The sequence below is a fragment of the Anser brachyrhynchus genome (assembly GCF_964034855.1).
Source record: "Anser brachyrhynchus genome assembly, chromosome: 27".
Classification (NCBI taxonomy): domain Eukaryota; kingdom Metazoa; phylum Chordata; class Aves; order Anseriformes; family Anatidae; genus Anser; species Anser brachyrhynchus.
The window spans coordinates 671635-696621 of NC_137720.1; the positions used below are offsets into that span (position 1 = coordinate 671635).

General features: G+C 43.0%; 1 protein-coding gene across 1 annotated transcript; it reads right to left on the reverse strand.

Annotated features, from left to right (window-relative positions):
• Positions 1 to 1385: 1385 nt before the first annotated feature.
• LRIG2 (leucine rich repeats and immunoglobulin like domains 2) lies at positions 1386 to 24987 on the reverse strand. Its single transcript, XM_080569031.1, has 18 exons — positions 24770 to 24987; positions 20469 to 20540; positions 19916 to 19990; positions 19294 to 19428; positions 18625 to 18768; positions 18358 to 18501; positions 17530 to 17673; positions 17150 to 17293; positions 14182 to 14262; positions 13292 to 13363; positions 13086 to 13154; positions 11478 to 11641; positions 10106 to 10426; positions 8898 to 9179; positions 7670 to 8119; positions 7031 to 7180; positions 5390 to 5671; positions 1386 to 4765 (listed from the first exon to the last, which is right to left on the reverse strand). The coding sequence occupies exons 3-18, from the start codon at positions 19984 to 19986 to the stop codon at positions 4536 to 4538; spliced, it is 2883 nt and encodes a 960-aa protein (XP_080425157.1). The 5' UTR covers positions 19987 to 19990; positions 20469 to 20540; positions 24770 to 24987; the 3' UTR covers positions 1386 to 4535.

Sequence of the window (24987 nt, forward strand, 5' to 3'; positions counted from 1 at the left end):
CAGGGGCTGGCCGGCACTCCTGGGAAAGCGGTGCCGAGAGCTGCATCTGGAGCTGCTCTCTGCCAAGCCGCTCCCCTGGGCTGCATCTGGCTGCCACGGCCAGGAGAGAAAAGCCCTGCGCTGGAGGTTGCCACGTGCTGTGCTTCCAACAACAGCAGCGTGCCAAGGCGGGTGGCTCACGTCTGCGTGTTGGGCTGGGGTGAGCTCTAGAGACCCGTGCTTCATGGGCCCGGACTTTGCTGGTCAGCAAGAAGAGAGGACCAGGCAGCCACAGGAGCTCAGTTAAGTTTGGGAAAAACTATGTAGTGCTGACAGCTGCGAACAGGTAAAACAGGCAAAATGAAGTGCAGGAACAGTGAAGGTGGTTATCAGACATGAACTAGCAAAATACTGTAGCGATAAAAATAGGGTAGATTATTCAAAGGAACAATAATAAAAAAAACTTACGCAGGTTTTTAGGAAGGATGGTAGCTGGTAGGGTGGGAAGCAGTCGCCTCTCCTCCTGCAGCAGGTATATGGGGACATGCTGTCACTAACTCATTTATGCTGTTGGTCTGTTGCCAGAAAGCAAATCACTTTTGGCACTTCAAAGGATCCGAATAGCAGGACGACAGTGCTATGAGCACAGAGATCGGTGAGTCTTCTCGCTCGGAGACAACAGCCCCGCTGTTGTACGTTTCCAGAAGTACGGTGTGCTTCCTAGTGGAAAACTGAAATAAGAACTATTTGGTAACAAAATCTATTTTTTTAAAAAGGCTTTAATTTTGAAAACAATCATCTGTCAGCTGCCTCCCACCTAGACACAGAAAAATTGGCACCGTTCTCATCTCTCACAGGCAGCAGGTGCCTCAGGTAGCATACACAAGGCACTTGAACCAGGACTGCAAGCAATGAGTTTTCAAGAGAATTGACAACCTAGTAACAAATTCAGATCTCACCTCTGTAATCTTGCTGCAGAATTACTAGTGAACCTATTGAAATATAACATTTTCCTTCCAGACTGCCACTCACCTTCACTCATTTCCTTCCCGCTTGCTCCGTTTGCTCCATGCCTGGGCTGCAGCAGTGCCCATCACTGGCAGAATTAGCCAACAGCCCCATGCCCTGGCGCACAGCCTCTGAGAAAGGGCTGCAAGACCCAGTTCATAATGCCAGCTACCACTTTGTTACCATGTGTGGAAGCTAATTCGTGAGCCAGGCTAAATACCAGGTGCTCTTCCCGTAATGAAAGGAAAGGATTGGTATAATATTCGTGTTAAGAAGACCGGAATCCTACCTGAAACTGCTTTATGAGGCTTACTGCATTTTCTTCCCTACAAAAATTAAGTATCATTGAATAAACACACATTATTTAATCTGCAAACTAACAAAAGTTACAGTGAACGTTCAATGTATATAGCATTTTATTGAATGAAGGTATATTACAATAGACAAACATATATTACACATGCTATACAAAATATACATTCTTATGTGAAAAAAAATATAAATAAACACTAGGAAATAGCAACAGGGAACAAGAGCGTCTTTGCTCATGCTGAACCCCCAGTTCCTGTACCGTTAGTACTTTGGCATTGATTGAAGAAACTGTATTTACTGCAAACAGAATGGCCACTCCGCTATTTGCACCTCCTGGAGGAAAGGGTAAAGAAAAGACACCTGATTTTTTTCTGCAAGTCTGCCTAGTAAGTTTTTCCACAACGTTAAGTACAGCAACATGTTTACCTGTAAATAGCTGCGTGCAACTGGTTTGTGTACTTTCATAGAAGTCAGTGCAGCTTTAGCTCCTAAATTCTTTCAAGAGCTAGGACTTCAGTTTGTTCTGGTGCAGACAGCATCATTTTAAAGCCTTGTTCTGGGCTAAGCACATCTTAATGACCTAACACGAGTTTGATCATACTAGGCAGTTGTGCCTTAAGTACACCTAAGGTTTTGGATGCCCCCCATGCACATCAACAGTTATAATGAGACAGCTGAGAGATCTGTATTAGCTTAACCCCACGGAAGAGAAGGATGAAAGAAAATAAAAGGTAACAAGCATTTGCCAAATGGTGATGGGAGACAAGGCAGCAGTAGTGGTGCTACTTTCTTGCTAGTGGGAAACCACAGCACCGCACATGCTAAGAAGCAACTGTCACATCAGCTTCTGAATATCTGAGTAAAGCAGCAAGAAGCCCAAACGAATGTGTCTTTGCTGCTGCCGTAGTTTCATGACCTGACCTTTCTCATCTGAATTTAAACTGAAAGTTCCTGCAACAGAAACAGGTTTGGATTGAAAATAACCACTAGGTCTTAAATGCTATCTGGGAATGAAAAGCCTGGAGAAAATAAAACCAGGAAGGAACACCCATAAGATTCTTCTTTTAGCATGTATCTTACATGTAAGCCCTTAAAATATTTCAGATGTCAGAGGTCAAAAAGAATTTAACACACCTGTTTCTCCACTTTATCCGAAGGTCAAGGAAAATTAGATCCTCTTCCTACTAAAGCTGCTGGCTACCAAAGCCACCATAGCTGCTTTCAAAACAGGCTAAGAGCCATTAATAATAATTGCTCGTTTGCATAGATATGACTACTATTCATGCCCAAAGAGCTGTGGGAAAATAATCACTATTCCCAGCACTTCCTCACTCTTTCACTCAACTAAACCACAGTCTCAGAAGGTTCAGCTGTGATTCTGCAAGACTGCATCTGATAATGCAGTCCCACACCCTTCTATTTAGGAACGGATCAACAGGAAGTCTTACATACTTCTCTTGGGCTTGTCCAAAAAGGTTTTTGTCTCTATAAAAATATACCTTGCAGCTGTTTTCACTTTAGTGCATATCCTATGGCTTGAAAAGATACAACAATGACTAGGAAGAAGGCCCCTTGCTCTTCAAGCCAGGCTATACAGCGTAGCATAGAAACGCTCTACCTCCGAATGCAAGATACTTGCTGAAAACCCGCTGCTGGTGGGTCATTAACATATTCCACACAAAGATGTATTTTCTTAGAAGAACTTTTCAGGAAGCCCTTGGAATGTTCTTCCTCCCAACTTTGTCAGCCATGCTCCACTAACAAGTGAAGTTTCTTTGCCTCCTCTGCTTCTCTCAACAAGTACTGGTCTTTCATTAGAGGGGTTCTCTCCCATGTTATTTCATTGCTCACCTGTCAAACACTTACACCTTTTTGCCACCCTGTGGTCTAGGGAACTATTACAGAGTTCAATATGGCAAGAATTTTGCCTGATGTTTTACAAAAGAAAAGGGTGCAAGTGTTTTAAAGTACACGTGCTTCTTGGCTGTGCAGAAGAAACAGAAAATCTAGTGTAGTTCACAGATAATTCATCCAATGCTTCTCCAATTTACCTCATGTTCTTCATCACATTATTCTTTTTAAAAGTTCATTTAACTGTCAGCTATGAAAAATACACATATACCTCTCTGCAACATACACAACACAAAAGCTTTTTAAAGATAAAAGCTTAGATGAACTTCTGAAATAAACCACTCAAAGCTCCCACCTTAAAGCTATTTTAAGAGATGAAAAGAAACATGTTGTGTACTATTTTTTTGTTTGCTATTTACAAAAGCTTCTGAGAAGTTGGATAATACAGCCTGTAGTATAGGCTAACACCGTTAATGCAGGGTCCATTGGGCTTTATGCTCTGCTAGAAAAGATAGGCAACCTAATATAGAAATTTAAAGGCTCACTCACCACATTAAAGTGTGCCGAACTTGGAATTCTGCTTATCTAATGAAACTGATCAGCTGGCAGTCAGGTCAGCCAAGCTTAATGCGTACAGAGTTGTATGTGACAATGAAATTCATCAATATCACAGTTGCACCACATATCTATAGTAAGTTCACTTCTTTCCAAAACAAAGAAATTTTTGTCCCCCTCAGAAACAAGCTTTCAATACCACAAACAAAAATATGGCTTGATATGCAGCTGTCAAGACTAACAGTATAATACATACTTTGGCATAATAAAAAATATATTTACATTACAGCCAACACATTTATATGCTTAGTGTATACAAAATATTTATAAATGCAAATTTATTTACAACTAGAGTCCATTATTCATAGGAGAAAACAAGCCCCAAAGTTAGACTGGTAACAAACGCCTGCCAATAGTCTGAGGAACAAAAAGCTGGCCAAGAGTTTTATGCTTACAATTACTGGGGAATTCCATGAGGAGGCCCTGAACATTTGTTTTCAAGCAATGTACTGTGAAATAGCTATGCATTCTTGAGAGATTTTCAAAGCATGCACCAACACAAAGGCTGTTTCCAACATCAGAAGATCCATGTTTTAACACTGTTCTTGTGGATATCACTAATCACCATGTGTACGTCCCACATTCCAATACGGTGAATCCAAGCAAAAAGGGCATGTGCCACCTCCTTCTAGGGAGTCTGTCTTGGTTTACTCAGCCCGTAATTGTAGGCACACGTACAAAAGCATCTTTGGCCTAGGGGTTAGTCCTGAGGTAGTAAATACAAAAAGTCAGTTGGTATGGATTTGCTTCCAAGACTTCATTTTAGTGTCTTACGTGGTTTCGCTATAGTCATGAATGTTCCGTGTCCTATTAAAATCAAAGTTATGTTCACGTAATCTGTGGCAAGGTCGGGGTGAAGCAGCTTGCTCCCGGTCACTGTCAATAATGCCCTCACTTCGAAGAGGTCGTGGGGTCTCACGGGCTGACTGCTGATGCAGGAAGTGTGAATGAGAGAGCGCTAGATCTTTGTTTACTCCCCATAAAGGAAGCTGAAAGGGTTCTGAGGAAGAAAAATTAGCAGATGAACAGGAGTGGGTTCATGATAAATACATTCTAGAATTTAGACAGATTTTTTGAGTTGTATTGCTTAGCAGTAACTGTCTTCCTGAAGTTATTTTCTCTGTTTTTGAGAGCATATTTTAACTGGATACTCTCTCAGCAACCTGTTACAGTAACCAGAAAGCAACATACACCGTTTCAGCGTGAGTTTTTAAAAAGGCTACGTGAAAAAACTCAACATAAACCCAATTAATTTACCAAAAAAATAATTTGGAGCTGTTTGTAACTCAGCCCAGCTCAAAAAGAAGGGCCGTTTGAATTTCCTGTGTTAAGCCTTAAATCATGTCTAACAGATGTCCTTGAAGTACATGCAAGGGATCACATTTCACGGGCTTTAAGAGAGGAATTAAGAAATACCATCTTTAGTAACATCACCCGCTTCAACTCTTTGGTATTGGATGCAAACAGAGCTAGCTCTGAGAACAAGTGGTTAACAAACAGATTAATCACTCCACTAACTATGGTATTTGTAAAATTAGCTGTGAACCAACACTGAAAGGCAGCACAACAAGGGCCAGCAACACCAGGGAATACAAAACATCAGAAAGGAAAAGGATATGCTCACCATTAATATGCTGGGAAGAGATTTTCTTCTCACTTATTCTGTCATGGTTGGTAAGGAAGACAGACATGTCTCTGTCTGCTAAAAGATTATCAAGAGTACTGGGTTCATGCTGGGTGCGTGCTGTATACGTTTCCTTAGGCATCTGTACCATGAGATTAGGGAGAGTTTGATCCAGGGGGTCCTCTTCTGTGATGTAGGCATAGGGACAGTACTCTCGTGTCCTGGAGTAGATGTTTGCATTGTCGTAACAGTCTGAGCAGATCACCAATGGCGCTGTACCACCTGATAAACAGTAAGAAGAAACAAAATACTCTCAAAGAGGATAAGGATGCTTAAATTCCATCGACTTTCATGTATTAGGATGATTTCATGATTAGGATGGCATTATAGCAGCACAGTGTGAAAGGCCTCCGTATAAAGTTAACACGGTAACAGAGTATTCAGCTCGACTGTTTACCGAGGAAGTCACATGAGAAATGTTCTGTTTGTCACCATCCGAATTCTCAATAGCATAGCCTTTCAGAAGCTGATTACAAAAAAAAAAAACACCACACAAACACAGGAGTGAAAGAATAATCTCATGTTTGCTTTCCTGTTTCAAGGGCAGAAGGGTTCCAGCAGGTCCAACCAGCTTAGGCACCAGGCTGAAAGAGTACTGGAATCAAAGCTATCCACACAGGTGTGTGTTGAAAAGTTCACTTTGTATCAGACAAGGCACCTTGGGCTATACCTGTGCTCTGCTATGCTCTGGTCTGAGTGGATGATGAAGTGGTTACTGAGACAAGTTGCTTCTCAACTCCTATCCTGATACAGGCTCTAGGGACTGACTGGCCTACAGACTACCGGAATAGATCACGGGATGCATGTGGAAAAACTTGTACTGACGAATCACTTTTGGAAGCCAGGCTGTATAAGGACTGAATGGCTCCTCAGTATTTGTATGGTAAAACATCTCTGTAGACTCAACATCAATATCCTGAAAAGTGTCCAAACAGGGCAGGGAAGTACTGTAGACCCTTTGGTTGTAATCTTAGTCAGCTGACCAGATGTCCAGCAGAGGCAGTAATTTTAGGCTAAGGACAAAAGGTACAGCAAGTCATCTTCCATGCAAACTTTGTTTACACCTCTGTTTCTTATTATTTTTAAGATGCCAAAGGAACGTAGCAGCATAAAAACCTACCTTGACATTTAACCTAGGAATTCTCTAATGGCATCCCTATCTTGCTGGACAGATCACAAACCCTGAAGCAAAGAGCCTCTGGAGGAAAATGTACTACTCTGGGACTTGAAGGATGGCAGTCATGACATCTACATGCAAAGGCACTGAGAGCAGAGCAGATGTGAGCCCAGACATTGCTGGACCAAAGCTTAAACTACCTGCACGGAAAGCAGAAGCTTCGATCACAGAAAATAAACAAACACTAAAAGAGAAAAAAAAAGATGCCTCAAACTCAAAAGAGTCAATGGAAACTTTATGATCAACCTGAATTCTTCTCTAGGAAAAGCGAAGAGCTTTCTACTCTACTAGAGCATTCTTCTCTACTATCCTACATTGTGCAACACTGCTGCCAGCTATGAGGACTAGAGGGTGCACTGGCATCCTGCTGAACTGCAATTGATACATGTGAGGACTTGGCTTACCATCTGTGCCTTTATGCACGTAGCTACCAGCTGGAGGCATAAGCTGCTGATGGCTTCCTGCCTCTGAGTTACTGTAGCCTTCCTGAGGCTCCGACAGAGTTCCTTGAGAGGATAAATAACTGGGAATGTCTGCAGGTAGGTTCATCTCCTCTGCAAGGCAGAATTAACACTGATGACATTAAGAGCTAAGTAGCACCATCACTATTATGCACATCAACAAAAATATAATACAGAACTTCAGCTCACATATGGTTATCTTTTCTCTACCTCAGTGATCAAAAATCTGTATGTCTAGTTCAAAACTAACAGGGACAGAATAGCTATTTACATACACATTATTCCAGGTCTTGAAAACATTTAAGTTAACTCAAATATTTATTTTCAAATTAGTGTTTTCCCTCAATGCAGAACAAATCTAGTGTGTCAGGAATAAAACAGACTGCTGATACTTAAAAATAAAAACCTAAGCTCGCCTCTTCCCCTAACGGATGAAGCAATTTGAGCAAATCCCTGAATAGATTTTAGAAGGAAATCTTCAATGCTTTGATCTTATCCAGCTGTAATGAAACCAGAAATATCACCACTCTTAAGTGTTTTGGATTAAAAACATGTCTGAAGCGTGTTGATTTGGCACTTTACCTGTGTTAGTGATGCTATAATCCTCATTCTTCCTTCTCATGTGGTAGATCACAATAACCCATACCAGGGAAGTTCCCACAACACAGCAAACCACAACAATAATTACAATGCCTACTGTTGCCCAGCCATCTTCCTCATGGACAATGCCACTCTGGGATGAATCACAATTTGGGGAAGCCAGGACATTTAGGTAAATATGACCACGCTCAGTGCCCAGAGTGTTGGACATAATGCACGTGTACTTTCCAGCATCCTCTAACCCAGCATCCACAATGATAAGGAGTTGATTGGCTGCTGCAAAAAAATGCCGTTCCGTGACTGTCAGAGGCCCATCGTCTTTAGTCCAGTTGAGGCGAGGGGCAGGACTGCCACCAGCTATGCACTGCAGGACAGCAGTTTCACCTCGGGTTACTGTTCTGTCTTCTAGAGGCCTAACAAAGGAAGGAGTTTCTGTAGCAATAGAGGAGGGAAAAAAAACCAGTTGTAAGATAACTTCACTATGCAAGCACCACTGTGTCACCACTGGGTATTCCATGAGATTTTAAATCTGACTTTACAGCCTGAACATAAACATAAGCAATGAAATACAGGATTCAGGAAATCCTGTGACGTCAGTTATTCTATGGATCACTGCAACAAATGCAAGTACAGCAAACATCCTGAAAACTATGCTAGCCACATTCTGCTTTATGAATTCCAATTCTAAATTTGCCTGTGACTGTAACGTTAAGTGTCTTCAAATAAGACTGCACTCTAGAAGGAACTGTCCTTCCATTATTACTCAGCATGCTGCCTGTGACTAAATTTGTTCCAATACAACAAAAATTCTCATTTACATTGCTGGACTGAGGTATCTCCCTCAATTCTCTCCTGCAAAGATCACACTAACTTCACTGGTCAGCTTTGCTTCTAAAAAGCCTCACTGTTCAGAAGTCTTCTTGAGTGCAGCGGTCAAACGCCCCCAAACTCTACAAAGCAGTTAAGAGACGCTGTTCCAGAGGCAGCATGTTTACAGTTTGGTGGGGAGGGTTGCGTGTGGTGCAATCACGGGAAAAGAGTCTCTTGTTCCTTATTACAGAATACCATTAGCATCTAGAGAAAGAATATACTATGCTCTTTGTATTTTAACTTGATTCTTTAGGACTTAAGCCTGCTACTTACATATAAGCTACACTACCATTGCAGAAGTGAAATGATCCATGCCAGCAGAGATAAGCACATCACTTACCTAACACAGTCAGCGTGGCATTTGCTGACAAACCGCCTGCAGTGTTTTGTGCCATACAGCTATAGATACCCATGTCTTCTATTTTTACATTTGCAATAAAGAACACATCATCCTCAGGCATGACGTGCATTCTCCTCTCTCGTGCAGCAGGGAAGTCTGTGCCACCATCTTTCTGCCAGGAGATCTGAGGAGTAGGGTGGCCCTCTGCAGCACACTCCAGCCGAGCCATAGCCCCAGTACGGATAGTAAGATCCATGGGGGTTTTCAGGAAGGAAGGCAGCTCTGGATCAAAGGAGATAATAAAGCTTTAGTAATTTCAGTAACAGGAAAAAAGCAGCAAAAGCTCCACAGCACAGAATATCTGAAAACAAAAATATGGAATACCTATAGATTTCCCTGGTTAAGGTAGATTCTTAACAGCGACACAAATTTTAGAAGCGGTCACTTCTAAGAGCCTATCCTTCAAATTTAAATATAACACCTATGTTGTTCATTTAAGATGATCTGAACGGTAACATTTCTCATGGGGAAAACACCGGGAAAAGCTTTAGCCTTCTTCATGAGCCCTTTGTCACACTTTTTCTTCACTGGTAATAGGGAAAGCAAACTTCCATCTCCACAGTTGCACCTGTTTTATACAAGCAAAAGCAACACATGCACCTCTGCTCTCCAACACAATGGGGATCAGTGGTCTACTCACTGATGTAAACAGCGTCTTCTCAACTCTCTTAAGTTAAAATAGGGATCCTCTGTTACAGCCAAAAAAAGGGACTTCATGATTTGATTTTTCAGTTTGTTTCCAGCCCCACAAGTTACTTTTAGTTGAATCTTCCCTAGCTTTACAAACACGTGGGGAAGGTGCTTAGTTATGAAGAGACAGCAGAGGGAGCTTTTAGTTAAGAGAGTTCTACCTTCATTCAGCCAGATGAACAATTCAGTTCTAGTGAAAGCATGGGAGATATCTGCCCCTTTTCAAAAGTAAACAGAAGGCCTTTCACGCCCAATATCACTTATCTGCTTTATAAAGAGATGTTTGATGCATTTAAATACAATTGAGACACTATTGCAAGGCTATTTTGAGCCAGCTCTATCTGAGAACTAAGGAATTCTAATGAGAAAGGAATTATAAATCAAAATGAAAACAGGAAAAACAGACTCGTTACACTTCAGGGTAAAAACATTTCTTCTTTGTTACTGTTATGGCTTACCATTAACGGTCAGCTTGGCTTTGTTGGAATAGTTGGAGCCAAAGTGATTGGTGACAATGCACTGATACCTCCCTTCATCAGTGAAGTTCACATTGAAAAGATGCAGGACAGTGGTGTACTCAACAACCTCACCACTTTGCTGCTGATATCTGGCAAAATTCTCAACCTCTGCATCATACAAGACTTCGCTGTCCTTACGCCAGGCTGTGGACATGGGCGAATCACTGCTGCTCACAGCAGTGCAAGTCAGAGTCACATTCATGCCTCGCAGAGCAATCGTGGTCTCAGGATGTACTCTTATCTGTGGTTTAGGGAAATTATCTGAAAAGAAAAGCACCAATATTAGCTACTTTGCTCTGTGACATGCAATTAATATTGCAGGAAAACTCACTGAAAAGACAATGTAAACAGAACGAAACCTGTAGGAACAATATGTGCATCCCAAGCAGGATATCTATGTTATTTCCATATTTTCAAGCTAGAAAAAGGATTAGAACCACAGGCAGAAGTACAGAAAAAGCACTGAGGTCAATATAGAAGCATGATCTTGAACAGCACCCTGCAATTTCTACAACTGTCTAGAACTTGCTCTATTTAGATTACAAACAAAGACCATGCTTGGCTGAAGAACTAGGTTATTTTATGAAAGACTGAAGACTTACTTTCAGAGAGTTTATATATCTTGAAGAGTCTTTAAGTTATACAAATAAAGAATAGCAAGCTAGCAGGTCACACTGAAGTTACCTCGACACCTATTATTTCATCGAAGGCATTCTCACAGGTACACAGTGTTCAGTGTCAGGCACAATGGTGGTAACCTTAGAATAGGGAAGCTGATGCTTGTGCCTACATGATGGTATTGTAGCCTTTGCCACAGAAAGAATGAAAGAATTATGCATACACAAGTAACAGTTGTTAAACTGTTCATCTGGAAAACAGAACACCAGACTATTTCCAGGCCTGCCAGAGACTTCACACCTGATTCTGTGCAAAGAGTCTCTCAGTTTTCCATCTCACAGTTTTGTTACAGAAATAAATAGGCTTATATTTGAGACTGTAGTGGCACAGAGACAGGTAAATGTTACGGATATGGAGCATCAGAAAATATACCAGAGTATTAAATATCCTAGCCTTGCTGGTAGGGACAGGAACGAGTAAGAAAGTGCCAAATAGCTCTTATAAAGAGAAAGACATTCGTAGTCAGGAAGAATGGAAACATGATCAGTTTTTAACAGTAATCTAAATGAAAAACAATGCAGTCTTACAGAATTAAAGACCAAGCACCTGCAGCTGTGTTACAGCTGGGTTCCAGAAAGGTACCTGCACAGATTTGCGTTATGTTTTGATATCAAAATTCATTAAAAATACAAACCACAGACAAAGTCATCGGGGTCCACGCTGAGAAGGCTTTGTCCTGCTAACCATTCAGGATGAGCACAGCTAACATTTACAGCCTGCTGTAAATGACTGTCAGTGAGCCACTGTGGCAGCCATTTCAACTGGCAATCACAAAGCAAGCTGCTAGTGTTCAAAAGTCTGCAGAAACAACGCAAAATGAAAGTGCGATTAAAGTTTATGTATTTCACAGTCCTACATGTGATTTCACTAAGCAAAACAACTTTAAAGCATGTATTTCCAGAAATTACAAGATTTACAGTATTCTTTTATGCCCATGGGTGTTTACTATACCATGTTAGTCATATATGCTATAAACAGTCCAGGAAAAAAAAAAAAACTTTCCTTCTACTATCAGTGTTAAAACCTTACATTTCTTTTTAATTCTAAGGAAATTAGCCTTGGATCTGCAGCTTCTAAATATATATGTATGGTCTCTCTTTAAAGCAATTAAAAAACCTGTAATACTGCAGAGCAGCTCTGTATCTCAAACTAGACACATTATGAAATGAGTCTAAGTCTCAATATTCGTTTTCATACCAGCTAATAAATATTTAAGAACTAAAGTGATTTGTTTCACAGAAGCATCTGCTGCAGATTGTTTTCTTCTCTGCTCCACATGAAAACTGAGGAGGGAGAAGAGGAAACAATGACAGGTCAACTTTTTCCTCACTGCCTGCTTTCAAAATTTCTTAAATATTATATAGGAACATAATTGATTAGAGAGAAAGTACAGTATTGTAACAAAAAGCGATCTTCCACTTAGATGAATCTGATAGAGCTGCAGTGAGAGAGTAGAGGCACACAAACAAGCCAGAACTCTAAGCTGCTGTTTGCCCATACATACCAGTGATTTCTCACTTTTAAGATAAATAAGAAAATCCAATGGAAGTCTTGTCTTTAACACCTAAAATGTGTCTCATCGCCTTCCTCCTCAAACTGTCAGACCTTGCAGACTAACAGTCCATATGGCCAAGATTATCTAACTGGATAACAGTTTTAAAACAGATTATATGATATTCAGAGACCTTATCTCACAGAGACGACTGTGTTACACTAGGATTAGTCTTGGGCGTGAAGGTCACTTCACATAATACTTTACATGTCTGAAGATCACAAGTCTCTAGCAGCTTAAGCATCTGCTGAGCAACTAAAAGTTGTTGTCGAGCTTTGATTTTTAAGGCCTTTCCCTAGGCAAAAAAAGGGAACAACAAAAACGTAGGGTTTGTTAAACCCCCTGAAAGACTCTTGATGAATCATTTATGTTCATTGTCTAAATACTAGTGTGTTCGGAGTTTGCTGCAAAATTTTAAGATACAAAAACTTACGGTTCACTACGTCAAGAAAAAAATCCTTTTCTACTAAATTGCAACTAAGGAAATGGATTTTCATATTTTTATCAAACCTCAAACCAAACCAAGTATACTGCCGATACCTTTTAGTTGATAATTTATTAGCTTTGTTTTACATATTTCAGGATGAAAATGGGATGCACTACAGTCAACTTCAGCTAATCCTGCAACAGCTGAAGGATTCTTAACACGGTAAAAATTGTACAGAATCTGTAAAGAACTGTCAAACTTACAGCTCCTTCAATTGAGCCTGTGCAAACGCATTTTCTTGGATGGACATTACTGCGTTGTTGCTTAAATCTCTGCAAGTTAAGCAAAGAACAATAACGTAAGTGTAACTTCATATGCTACCTTCAGTTTAATTCCTGAATATTTGAGAGAGAATACAAGGCTGAAGTTGATAAACAACTGGGAGTTCTACACAAAGCAGAGTACTTACAGATGTTCAAGTCTTTCAAGACCAGAGAATGCTTTCTTCATAATTGATTTAATCTGGTTTCCTTGCAAGATTCTGAAAGACAACCCCCCCCAAACCCAACAAGCAGCTTGAATGTCAATATGAGCTCATAAGACAGACATAAAAAGTTTTCCTATGATGTTTAACTAAAGTTTTCTTCTTTCTAGAAGAGATGAATGACTGAATACCATTTTCTGAGCTTGAAGGCTCATCTAATTTTCTTATGGATAGTGTTTCTTTTCCATCCTTAACTTTGAGATCTGGGTCTGAGATGGGCCAGAAGATAACTCAAGCCAGCAGAATGGAAAAGCGATAAACAGAACTTGGGAGCAGAACAATAATATCCTAATACCAATGTGCCACAACCACATTAGTTCCTGAGACTGCACACTCATACTATTTGTTATAAACAGCGTCTGTAGTTCCACAGGATTGCATAGCTTCCTGCAAAGCACACAGCACCGGATACAAAGTGCATAGCCAAAGTACTGAAAAGCTGCTAAATCAATATTGTCTCATATTTGGACCCCCCCCCCAAGAAACAGTAACTTTTACCAAACTAAAGCAAACAAAAGTAACAGTCACCATACAAGACCGTGCTGTTCTAATAATAAATGCAGTCAAATATTCATGCTTAATTTCTTCAATATGGTCCCATAAAATGATCCAGTACTACTACACAGATCCAATGCACGAACATGGAACCCAAGCCTCTGAAGGTCATAGCATGGAAGGGGAAATACACTGACTACAGCTGCCAATTAGAAAGTCTTTCTGCCTCATATCATTGATTTCACAATTAATATTTTGCATTTTCCCTCTGTTCTGTTTGCCTGAGAAGTACTGTCATTACAACGTTTTGTAATACATACAGTTTATCCAGCCTGCTGAGTCCTGCAAACGCTTCATTTGCATCTTCTATGGCCCATGAGATCTCATTGTTCCTCAAGTCCCTGCAGGAGCAGAAGAGCCTGATTACAAACCTTGCAACATCATTGTGACCACTGCTTGTGCTTAGCTATGGAAGAGAACTTACTGTTATTTATGCCTGGTAATGGTGTTCTGGGTCAGGCACCCGAACAGGCTCCCCAGGAAAGTGGTCACAGCACCAAGCCTGCCAGAGTTCAAGAAGCGTTTGTACAACGCTCTTAGACACGTGTTTTAATTTTTTAGGAAATCCTGTGTGGAGCCAGGAGTTGGGAGTGATGATTCTTGTGGATCCCTTCCAACTTGGGATATTCTATGATTCTATGGGACAGTGTCACCTGGAAGGTCTCAAAACTTGTATAAAACTGTGTTTGTCAGAAGATGACTATTCCATTTCAGAGATGCAAGGGAAAATAGGATTGTTCAAGATCAATGCCTCAGACAGAACCACAAACAAATTCTGAAGTACAAATTCTTGATGTGGTATTAAAGGAAAGACCCAGTCTGACTCGCAATTGTCATGTGATGGACTGTTTACCAGAAGCTGGGAGAGGCTCCTGAAGCAAGTTGGTTCATGTAAGCGAATTAACCAATACACTAGCAGCATTAATCCTCCTGAGTAACAGGCTTATAATAGCATTAGCATATTAAGAGATTACACACAGGTTATAGTGTAAGGCTGCCAAGCACAATGTAGTAGGTTTTCAGAATGAAGTTGATATTCTGCTCACAGATCTTGTTAGCAGCTAATGGGATTTCTGTTTGACCTCTGCATAGCACTTTTGCCCCTCACACAGAACAGTGGCCTAAGCAGAAAAAGCAATATAGCAGCACTGTTTGTAGAGAATTACACGCTTTTTAGAGAGAAGGTGAAATAAATCCAACAGTATTTTTAGCTGGAATAGCATGGATTGAGCAAAGAGTTTCTGATAAAGCCAGTTTTCATCTGGCTTAATACAACCACACATAGAATTGCAGGCACTTGTGTGTTTAAAGGTACACTGATGAAAAGTAGTCTACGCTGCGCTTTATCAGATATTATATGGATCAGCTTGATAAAGCTTCTGAAGAAGTTATGACACAGAAAGCTAACTACCTATACAATTGTGTGTGTCATCTCATAGAAACACTTCTTTCCTTGTGCTAGTGGTGGAAAAATGCAGCATCTACTTTTCCTTGAGTGAGATTGTAAAATGTGTAGATTACTATTCTGGGAGAGACTGGGATCAACCTCCAGGATGTCATCAGTGGTAACACGTTGTCATTTTTTTCTTACTTTCAAAGACAGAATGCTTGTTTTTAATACCTTGGAGGAGACATTTCCACAATACGTGTACTTTAAAGATTAGGACAAAAAGAAAAGAGTGCTTGTAATTCCACAATTCATGTATTGCAAGGATCGGAATACAGCCCTGAAGCTTGCTCATGTTAAGATTTTTCCTCTTTGAAAAGTATTCAGCTTAATGTACTGGACACTGAAATCATCTACCGAGAAAAATGACGAGATGAGTAACATGCCTAATTTATTTCCAAGTTGCTTGCTCTTGTGATTTAAAAGTAGTTTCTATAATTCTCTCCAGGTCTGCTTCAGAGTTTTAGATTGTGAATGCATGAGTGGTATCAATGCCAAGCTAAAATATTACGAAGTAATGAATGTTTTTAAAATTTAGAACTTCAAATCTTCAGTGCTATCCTTTGATACACCTTCAATCTTTTGCTCTTATTACCTTGTGGTTTATATACAGTTTTTACAGTTTGTTCTAAGTTATTAAAGCTACCTTGCAGAACAGTGACAGGAGCTGAACATACAGAGAAATACTTATGTCAGCCTTAGCACGGAAACAAATACTATACAGGCAACAATGGAAGTAAGCCGACAGCACCACAGTATCTAGTTAGAAGTGTTTTTACATTCAACTACTCCAACCACTTAGCCAAGCGAGTGAGCAACCCAAAAGAAAAGCCCCTCATTGTGTAAGCGGAGGAGTTGGCTCCTTATGCTTGGCTGGGCACGAATGCTTGGAGCTTTGTTCATCACCACTGCCCTCTGTCCTGCACATTCCAGCCCTGAAGCAAACGGCGAGCTTTTCAACTGTTTGTCGCCCCTCAGGAGCCCAGGAAAACCTACTAATTAATCTGCTCTTGTTCTTCTTCATCCTACTCTAGATCTAAGAAATTAGTTTTAATTATTCCATTAAAAGGTTGCATTAAGGCTAACAGAATATGACCGCTTACATAAGTCTGATAAATTTGCTTATTTAAGCATTTATTTAATGAACTGACAGAGGGGCTATAGACTTTCACTCCTTTCTCAGCCACCATTGTTCAGGATGACTACAAGTTTTCAGATCTACTTGGGAAGTGTTTTTATTATTATTAAAAGCCAGGACTGAGTTTTGTAAAAAAAAAAATATTGAACGGCTAGAGCTGGTAACAAAAGTCCTGACAAAAGCAGAGCTGTGCCTCAGATGGCGAGTAATCCTACTCCTCTCCTACACCCTGTGTGACTTCCGCTCACGTGCAGGGTGGGCTAAACAGCACCTTCTGTGACTAGCAGGATTCACAATGTGGTTTGATAGTTATCCAACCTTGAGAAAACCACCTCGAATAAAGAGAGGTCCAGACTGGCATTTCTGCAAGCTGACTATCCACACCTTCTCAGAACTGGTAGGATATGCAGCTGAGTGCTTAAGGTCACTAAACCACTGTTTCTCATCACCACACTAAGCCAGAATTCTGTTATCTCAGCATACCAAATGATGGTCAGCCCCTGCCATACCTGAAGGCAGGACAGCATACACCAATGCCAAAACAATGATTTCGGACCATGCCGAGTGCAACATTCATCATCATTACTTCCAAAAGTGCTGCTGCATTAAATTGAGATTCTAGCTAGAGGTTTTCTGTACTTACAAGATTTGAAGATTCGTCAGACCTCTGAACACACCATCAGCAATATGACTAATGCGATTGTCACCCAGGTTTAGTTTCTCCAGTAAACCAAGTCCCACGAAGGCAGATTCCTTGAGGCGAGTTAGCTGGTTGTACGACAAGTCTCTGAAAATATTGAGCAAGACAAGTGGGGGGATTAATACTATCGAACTTGATTAACTATGGAATCTTGATAAATTTCTACTAGAACACTTATCAGAGAAGTAAAACACACAGCATTACCATGGGCCTAACACAGAAATTGAGTACTTCTCCTTCAGTAACTCACTCTTACTATGTACTATCCAATACGTTACTTGCAACATTACAAAATCCCCACTGAAAAGCAGCCCAGGACTTACAGCTCAGAAAGTCTTTGGCAGAACTCCCATGCATCTGGACTGATCCTGTTAATGGCATTCTGGCTAACTTGGAGTTGTTGCAATGTCCGCAGACCATACAGCCAGCCCTTGTTTATTTCTGTTAAGTTATTATGTTCCAGTTCTCTAAGGAAAATAGATGGAAAAACATTTGCAAAACAGGTAATAAATGAAAACATATTTACAAAGTTTTACCTAGTGGATATTGAAATGATTTACTAACATTAAGCCTTACAGAACTTGAAATTCATGATTGCATTCGTTCCATGGAAACCAAGAGTGAATAAAAGTACACAAAAAATCCAGCAGCAGAAGTGAAATTGTAGTTTGTCCTAGAAGATTACTTTTAAAAAACAACTTTTGCTAATGTTGCATTGCATACCCCTGTGCTATGTCAAGACATTACCTGATAAAGAACCATCCCACACTACAGAGAACACAAATGCTTTCTTGCAAAGCAAGAAGTGCTGAGTTTTGACTACTCCTGTATTTGCTATCCTACTGGTACTAAAGTGGAAAAAGCAATTCAACTAAGCACGCTAAAATCAGAAAACTGAAAAATATTCACAAGTACACAAAAAAAGCTATCGACAGTGACAAAGCGTTCTTGATCACCGAGTGGAAAGAAGGTGGAGAGACACAGTATCTTTACACCTCTAAAGTAACCAGATGTGATATCAACATAATGGGAAAACGCAGATCTGTAAACTCTCATCTTGTGACACTCATCAATATTTCAGCAGTCTCAGTGAGGGTAACAATACAGGACATTACCCTACACAAAGAAATTCCAGGACTGGGTATACTCACAATTCTTCTATGTTATTCAGGCCAAAGAATGCTCCATCCATTAGTCTGCTAATCCCATTGCGTTGCATTTTTAAAGATTTTAGGGACTCCAGTCCTTGGAATGTAAGACTTTCCACTATTTTAATCCTGTTCCTCTTCAGTTCCCTTATATAAAGATGTCAGTAAAATATTAAGATGTATTTAATAAGCAACATTTTGTGACCATCAAGAACACATACCGAGATAGCGTAAACACTATCTTTTTAACCTTTCAAGACTGCTACTTACAGAAACTGCACATGAGGCAATTTGAAGATCTTTGGTGGGATCACGCTAATCCTATTTCTGTTCAGCTTTACCACTATTAGAGAGCTAGATAAATTATCAAGACAGCCTGCTTCTAGGGTAGTTATTCTGTTGTTACTCAGATTCCTGTGGAAGAAGAGGAAAAAGGCCTTTCAGAATGTGCAATATTTTATGAACAAAACTGCACAAGCACGTTGGAGCAACCACTTATTACTAGAACTCAAGTTCCTTGTGAAGTCATATCAGAAATCTGAGTCCTAGCATAACAGAAAGCTGCATGATTTTTTTCCCCAAAATAACCCATGGTAGGAGCTGATTTTGACTGCATGCCATGCTTCAGTTAGACATGGTTAAGACAATGTCAACACGAATCTACACAAGATGAGCTGAAACCATTCCACGTCCCTGCGGGCTGAAGTGCCAGCACTTTGGTAACAGCAGTTATTGTTTTCCATACTACCTGAGGAAAAGCAATACGGATTGCTATGAAAAGTATTTAATTTCAAGCACATTTGTAGCTACATTGAGTGCTCCTAGCAGTTCAAAGCCACACAAGGCAGCCTGCATTAAGACAGTAACTTAGAGTAGATGAGGTATTCAACAACGTTGAAGAAACAGGAACCCCAGACATGGCAGACCACTCATACTTACAGGTACTTTAGTTGCATCCGTGGAAAAGAAGCAGCTTTAATTTCTGAGATAAGATTAGAACTAAGATCTAGATTTTCCAATGAAAGGTAAACTTGGAGTTGCTCAGCATTTATTTCTGGAATGGTATTGTGTACCCTGAAAAAGACAAGCAACAGAGATGGTTACCAAAACAACCCATCCTTCACACCGCATGGCTATACAGCTACAGGATTCTGTGTATCAACATCACCAGTGAGTCTCTTACGCTGGAAATGTAGCACGCACTGCAGAACATTAATTCTTAAAGCAATACTGAAAATCCAAGACCGATTTGCCGCTCTGACATATAAATAGATTCAAGTTCTGGGGACTGTAACGGGGCTGTATCTCATGGGAACTGTCAGTGCTAGACTGAATCCCTCCCCTTCAAAGCTGCCTGTCTTGGTGGACTGCATTTTATCGATAATTTAGGGTGACTTGATTGTCTAACTGATTTGTATTTCTTTAAAGAGTGCTTACATATTCCCTAAAGCACTTTAGAGGAGTAGCATTTCAGACGAAAGAAATTACGCTTTCCTACAACTCGACAGCAAAATTCTCACTTTTGTTAAAACAAGAAAAAGGCAGACAAGCTGTTACTTACAATGAGAGAAGAGTTATATTTGAAGTTGTTTCTCCAAAATAAGGAATTTCACTTAGCTCATTGTAATTCATTTTCCTTAAAGAAAAGTTAAAAAAAAATCTTTACTGACACCTCTAAGAGAAAAACCCTTCTATATACAGCAGAAAACTCATATCACAAGACATTTAACAATTTAATGTTAATAATAGTCGTTGACAAAACAGGTTGTGTAAGAGCTTAAATCCTAATAACTTGAAAAACGTAACAGTGAAGCACACAAGTTTTTACCATTTTTAATGGTTACTACTACTTCTCTTTAACTTCAGACCAGCCATAGTGAAAACAAACAGCTCATTTCTTTTTAACATATTGGCCTGCTAAACTTTTATGAAAAAGCATTCTGCACACAAAACACCAGTTTTACATAAAATTTGCTGCCAGCAAAGCATCCATTTTTAATTAACTAGCATCAAATATTTTTGCAAGTCAGACCAGACAGCGAGATATGCAATGAAGTGTACTAATCAGAATCACGGAGGAAATCTTCAGTTTATAGTCATAAAAACCAACTTACACTTCTTGTAGCGTGCGAACAGATAAATCAATGCTCCAGTTGGACGACGACAGATGATTATGACTTAAATCCCTAGAGGAAAAAAAAGAGAAGTCATTCTAGAAGTTATTCTAGATGGCACTCGATCCAGCAAAACAACCAAGGCCTTTTGACGCCTTCCTGGCACTAGCCCAGAACAGAGATGAGTCCCAGACACTTGTGCCGGCAGCCCCAGCATCTCTGTTTGCTGGACGAGGCCCGACTCCGAGACGGGGCCCGCGGCACGCTGCCGATACCCTTGGCGCAGGGAGCACGCTGCCGATACCCACACACGCACCTCAGCACTGCCTAGGAAATCAGGGAGCCCGCCTGCGGCGGCCAGCTGTGCCTATCGGCGCGGCACCACGCTGGCCACGCCACTTGCAATCCTCACACCACGCGCGGGGCTACAGCGAGCTGTTTCCAGCAACAGCTGTTCGCCTCCTGATTAATTCCTCCCTGGTGCAGCCCTGTGGCAGGGATTCTCTCTCACGACCACGGATGTAACAGCGCGCTCGCATCGCGGCTGCTTTTATCATCGTCAGACAGGGCTGCGGTTACGCCGACACAGGAGACAGTTATCCTTTAGGAACAGAACTGCCACGGATCTACTAAAAACACTAAAATGTAACCGGCCACGGTCAGAAATATTTCCGCTGACGAGCAGGCCCAGTGACAGCACCCCGGGCGCAGCCGCTCCTGCACTCTGGACCCGGGGACAACTCCACCTACACCGAGATCCGGCAGGACGCGAGGCTCTCCGGGAACGACGATGGGGGGGGAGAAAACAAAGCCTGCAATGCCCCTGCTGAGGAGGGGGTCCCAGCACGGATTCAGCCCTCACTGGGCACAGCGAGCGTCCGCGGGGTTGGCGCAGGAAGGCCTCCCAACGGGGGGCGGCCCAACGGGGCCTGGGGGCTGCGGGACCCTGCCGGCCACCGGCCGGGAAGTGCCGTGGACCCAGCGGAGACACAGTTCTAGCAGGGAATTACTAAAATCTTGGGAAATTGTGAGATATATCTCTATTGCGCTCAGCAGTGGCTTAAGTAGCACAGGAATAGGCGAAAGTTTAAGGTGGTTCCTGGCTTTGATTTCAAAAAGGTCAGAATTTTGAAGTCCTGCTGCCTGTATTTGCTCAAGATTTGCAGTTTACACTTAAAGAACCAGCGACATACAAGCCAAAATTCAGTTACAAATGACAACAAGAAACCACATTTTAATTCCCACGGGGTTTAATTGGGTCATTATGGTAATGCAGCAACCTGTTCTTCTAAGACAGTTTTTCAGCATGTCAGTTATTTCCCCATGAGGCCGCTGCCTGGTGCCATCCTCAGAGAAACACACCCGTTCTGCACTGCAACAAACGAAACACCATCGTGAACAGGATCTAAGAGATGCCCAACTGTACCCCAAAAAATCTAAGCTAATGTAAGCCAGAAAGTCAGCCGACCACATGAAGATCTGCTCCTGTCCCAAGTCACCCTTTTCCAGAAGAAACTTTCCTACCACTATCGCACCGCAGGAGCAAAGGGTGCCTGAGGTGCCCCGAGGGAACCTAAAAAGCAGGGACAACCGAAGTGAGTAAAGCCCGAACGTCACTTAACAGCCACAAACCGTTCCAGCCTACGTAAGCGATAAAGCAAGCAGGCACTGAGGAGAGGTTCGTAGATGTGGCCACACGGACTCCCGGATCCAGGCTGAACTAGTTCCCTCTTCCTGTAGCTCTGGACGATGTCCTACGGCTTCGCAGAGCCATGGCCTCGCAGTGGAGAGGCCGTGGTGCACGGCTGCGGCCCCGGTTCCTCCCCGGTGCCCGCCGGTGCCGGGGACCCCCCCGTCCCCTAACGCAGCCCACCCATCCTGGCACCACACGTCCTGTTGCAATGGCAGCCAACGCTTTCTTCCGTGACCACCCCTAACGCCCTGGTCAATGAGTCTGCCAACAACCAGGTACCCTTCCAGAAGCCTACTGCCTTAACAGGAAATCAGAGGTTAGGATTTTAATTTAGAAAGCCCAGGAAGAGCACGCCCCAAGTACTGAACACGTTTGGACTATGCCATAGTTTTCATTAGGTCCTCTTTCAAGAAGTTCTGTATGTAGTCCATACCTAAAACAGCTCTGGTGTTATTTGTATCTCATTACTGTTCCTGATGCTTTCCTTTTTGAAGTAGAACGATGGATAGCTAAATACTAAATGAAAAACATTGAATGATCGATCTATAAACATAAAAAAAAAAATCAGACATTCACATGGCTAAGTTTTCTGCTTTCATACAGAACCAAATTCCCATGTCCTGAAAAAGCAAAAAACCAAAGCAGCCCTGTCATTCTAAAAGCACTTGGACTTTTACTGCAAGGCCCGCGTTACAGAAGATGTAGAGCAAACACGCAAAACTTGTATTTTAGAGACTCATCTGGTATTGTATATAAAATCATCTAAACATTCATTTTGAGCTGAACTGGTGTTCATCTCTCACGTAAATAAAACGGAACCCAGACAGCAGATTGATTACCGCGTGCCTAGCCCCGGAGAAGGACGGTAACTCAGCCCAGCTGAGCACGGCCGCGTCCCCCCCACGTCCCCGGGCAGGACAGGTGCTGCTGCAGCCACCCAGCAAGCCGTCCGCGCTGAGAAGTACACAGGCTAACCAAAACGCACCGCTGCAAATGGAACTGTTACTGACTTTATGACTGTTAACACGCAGACACACCAAAAAGGGTTTGCTGGCTCCCTGACTTCTCTACACTCTTCGCCACGCTGCAGGTCACCCACAAAGCATACGCATTTCAGCAGGAAAAGTGCAGTTGCCTGAATACTTTCACTATGAAGAAGAGCTCTGAGGGTGCTTTCCTGGCTGTAACAGCACAAACCACCACCACACTGGTAACATCAGCTGCAAGGAGCTTAAGAGTTATGAAAAACAAGATTTTTCAGTCCACAAAGTTAGGTGAAGCGAGAACTGAGAGGGAAAAGCCCATCAGGGACTTTTTCATGTGAGGGGAAAAAAAAAAAGCTTTGATTAATTTTAAACAGCTTTTATGTATTACGGCTCATTTAGAGTCAGAACTGCTAGAGCTGTCTTAGGGAAGAAAAAATTCCCCCCCCCCACATGCTTCGTGTGCCAAAATCCTGAAAGCCACAACAGAGAATATACACTTAATTATTGTTTGCAGCATATGGCAGATTGCATAACTTAGCACAGCGCCAACACCACTTCTTCCCATTGCAGTTTGCGCCAAGCCATTTGAAACGCACCCTCTGTTGGCTTGGAGAAAGATACGAGCACTCCGAAGCTTGGAAACTCGCTCTCAAATACAACAGTTATCGGTTTGCCTGTTAGCCACCTGATGAACTTCCAGCCTACCTGTCCAGGCCCTGACAAGTGCTACGTTAAGATATCCTCGTACCTTTCTAACGTGAAATATTTTAAATGACAAATTAACTGCATTTCTGTGCTGAGCTATACGTTTCCTCTTCAACGTTTCTGATTGTTTATCGTATGGGGAAAGAAGAGAACTACAAAACCAGAAAGTGGCAATGAAGTGACAAACTCCCTTATGCGTGCCCAGCTTTTAGTATAAACCAGACTCTTAAGTCCTGCCAAAAGGGACTCCTGCAGCTACCCGAACACCGCCTTCTACACTCCTGGGATCTACCAGGCCAGTTCTTTACGTTGCCCTGGAGCACCGTCCTTCCAGCCTGCTGCAGGACAGCTACGGACTGGGAATCACGCTGGCTCCAAGAGGGGCTGGGGACTCCTGTGAGCAGAGGGGGATCTGAACACCCCCGGGGCACGAACCGGCGGCGAGTGCTGAGTAACGGCCGGGGGCACCCTGCGCCGGCCCTGGGGGACACCGCTCAGCGCGGCGCCGGTCACCCCTGGCGCTGAGCGAGGGCTGCCACCCGCCTCCGGCTGCTGTTTCCCTTCCCGAAGCAGCAGCGGCCGCGGAGCCCAGGGCAGCCCGCAGGCTCTCCCCGAGGGAGGCGAGGCCCAGGCCGCCCGGCAGCGGCGGAGCTCGGGGCCGGGCGCTGCAAGGCGCGGCTCGAGGCGCCGCCGGCAGGGGCCGGGAGGGGCCGAGGCCTGCGACGGGCCCGGGGGCACCCCGAGCCCCGCTCCCGCCCCCCACCGCTCCGCCACGGGCAGAGCCGTGCCCCGGGGCCGCTCCCGCCCCGCCCGCCCGCCGCCCCGGGAGGCGGCCGCAGGCCCGTTAGGCCCGGCCCGGCCTCGCCTCGCCGCCGGGCCCCGGCCGGTCCCGCCCCGCCCCGCGGCCCCCGACTCACAGCGCCGTGGTGCCGGCGGGCAGCGGCGGGATCCTGCGCGGGCCGGGCCCGCCGGGCAGGCGGTGCCGGCTGCAGTCCAGCAGGCCGCGGCGGCAGGAGCAGGGCGCGGCGCAGGGCTCGGCGGCGGCCCCCAGCGCCCCCAGCGCCGTCGCCGCCGCCGCCGCCAGCAGCAGCAGCAGGGGCACGGCCCGCGGCAGCGCCCCGCGGGGGGGCCCCGC

Excerpts from the sequence above, each read along its gene's own strand:
- LRIG2 (XM_080569031.1), bottom strand. The coding sequence starts at position 19,986 with ATGAATTACAATGAGCTAAGTGAAATTCCTTATTTTGGAGAAACAACT. Across the intron at positions 14,263-17,149 it reads CTGACGAATCTTCAAATCTT|GGACTTGAGGAACAATGAGA; the intron begins GTAAGTACAGAA and ends CTGCTCCTGCAG. Across the intron at positions 4,766-5,389 it reads CTCTTCCCAGCATATTAATG|AACCCTTTCAGCTTCCTTTA; the intron begins GTGAGCATATCC and ends TTTCTTCCTCAG.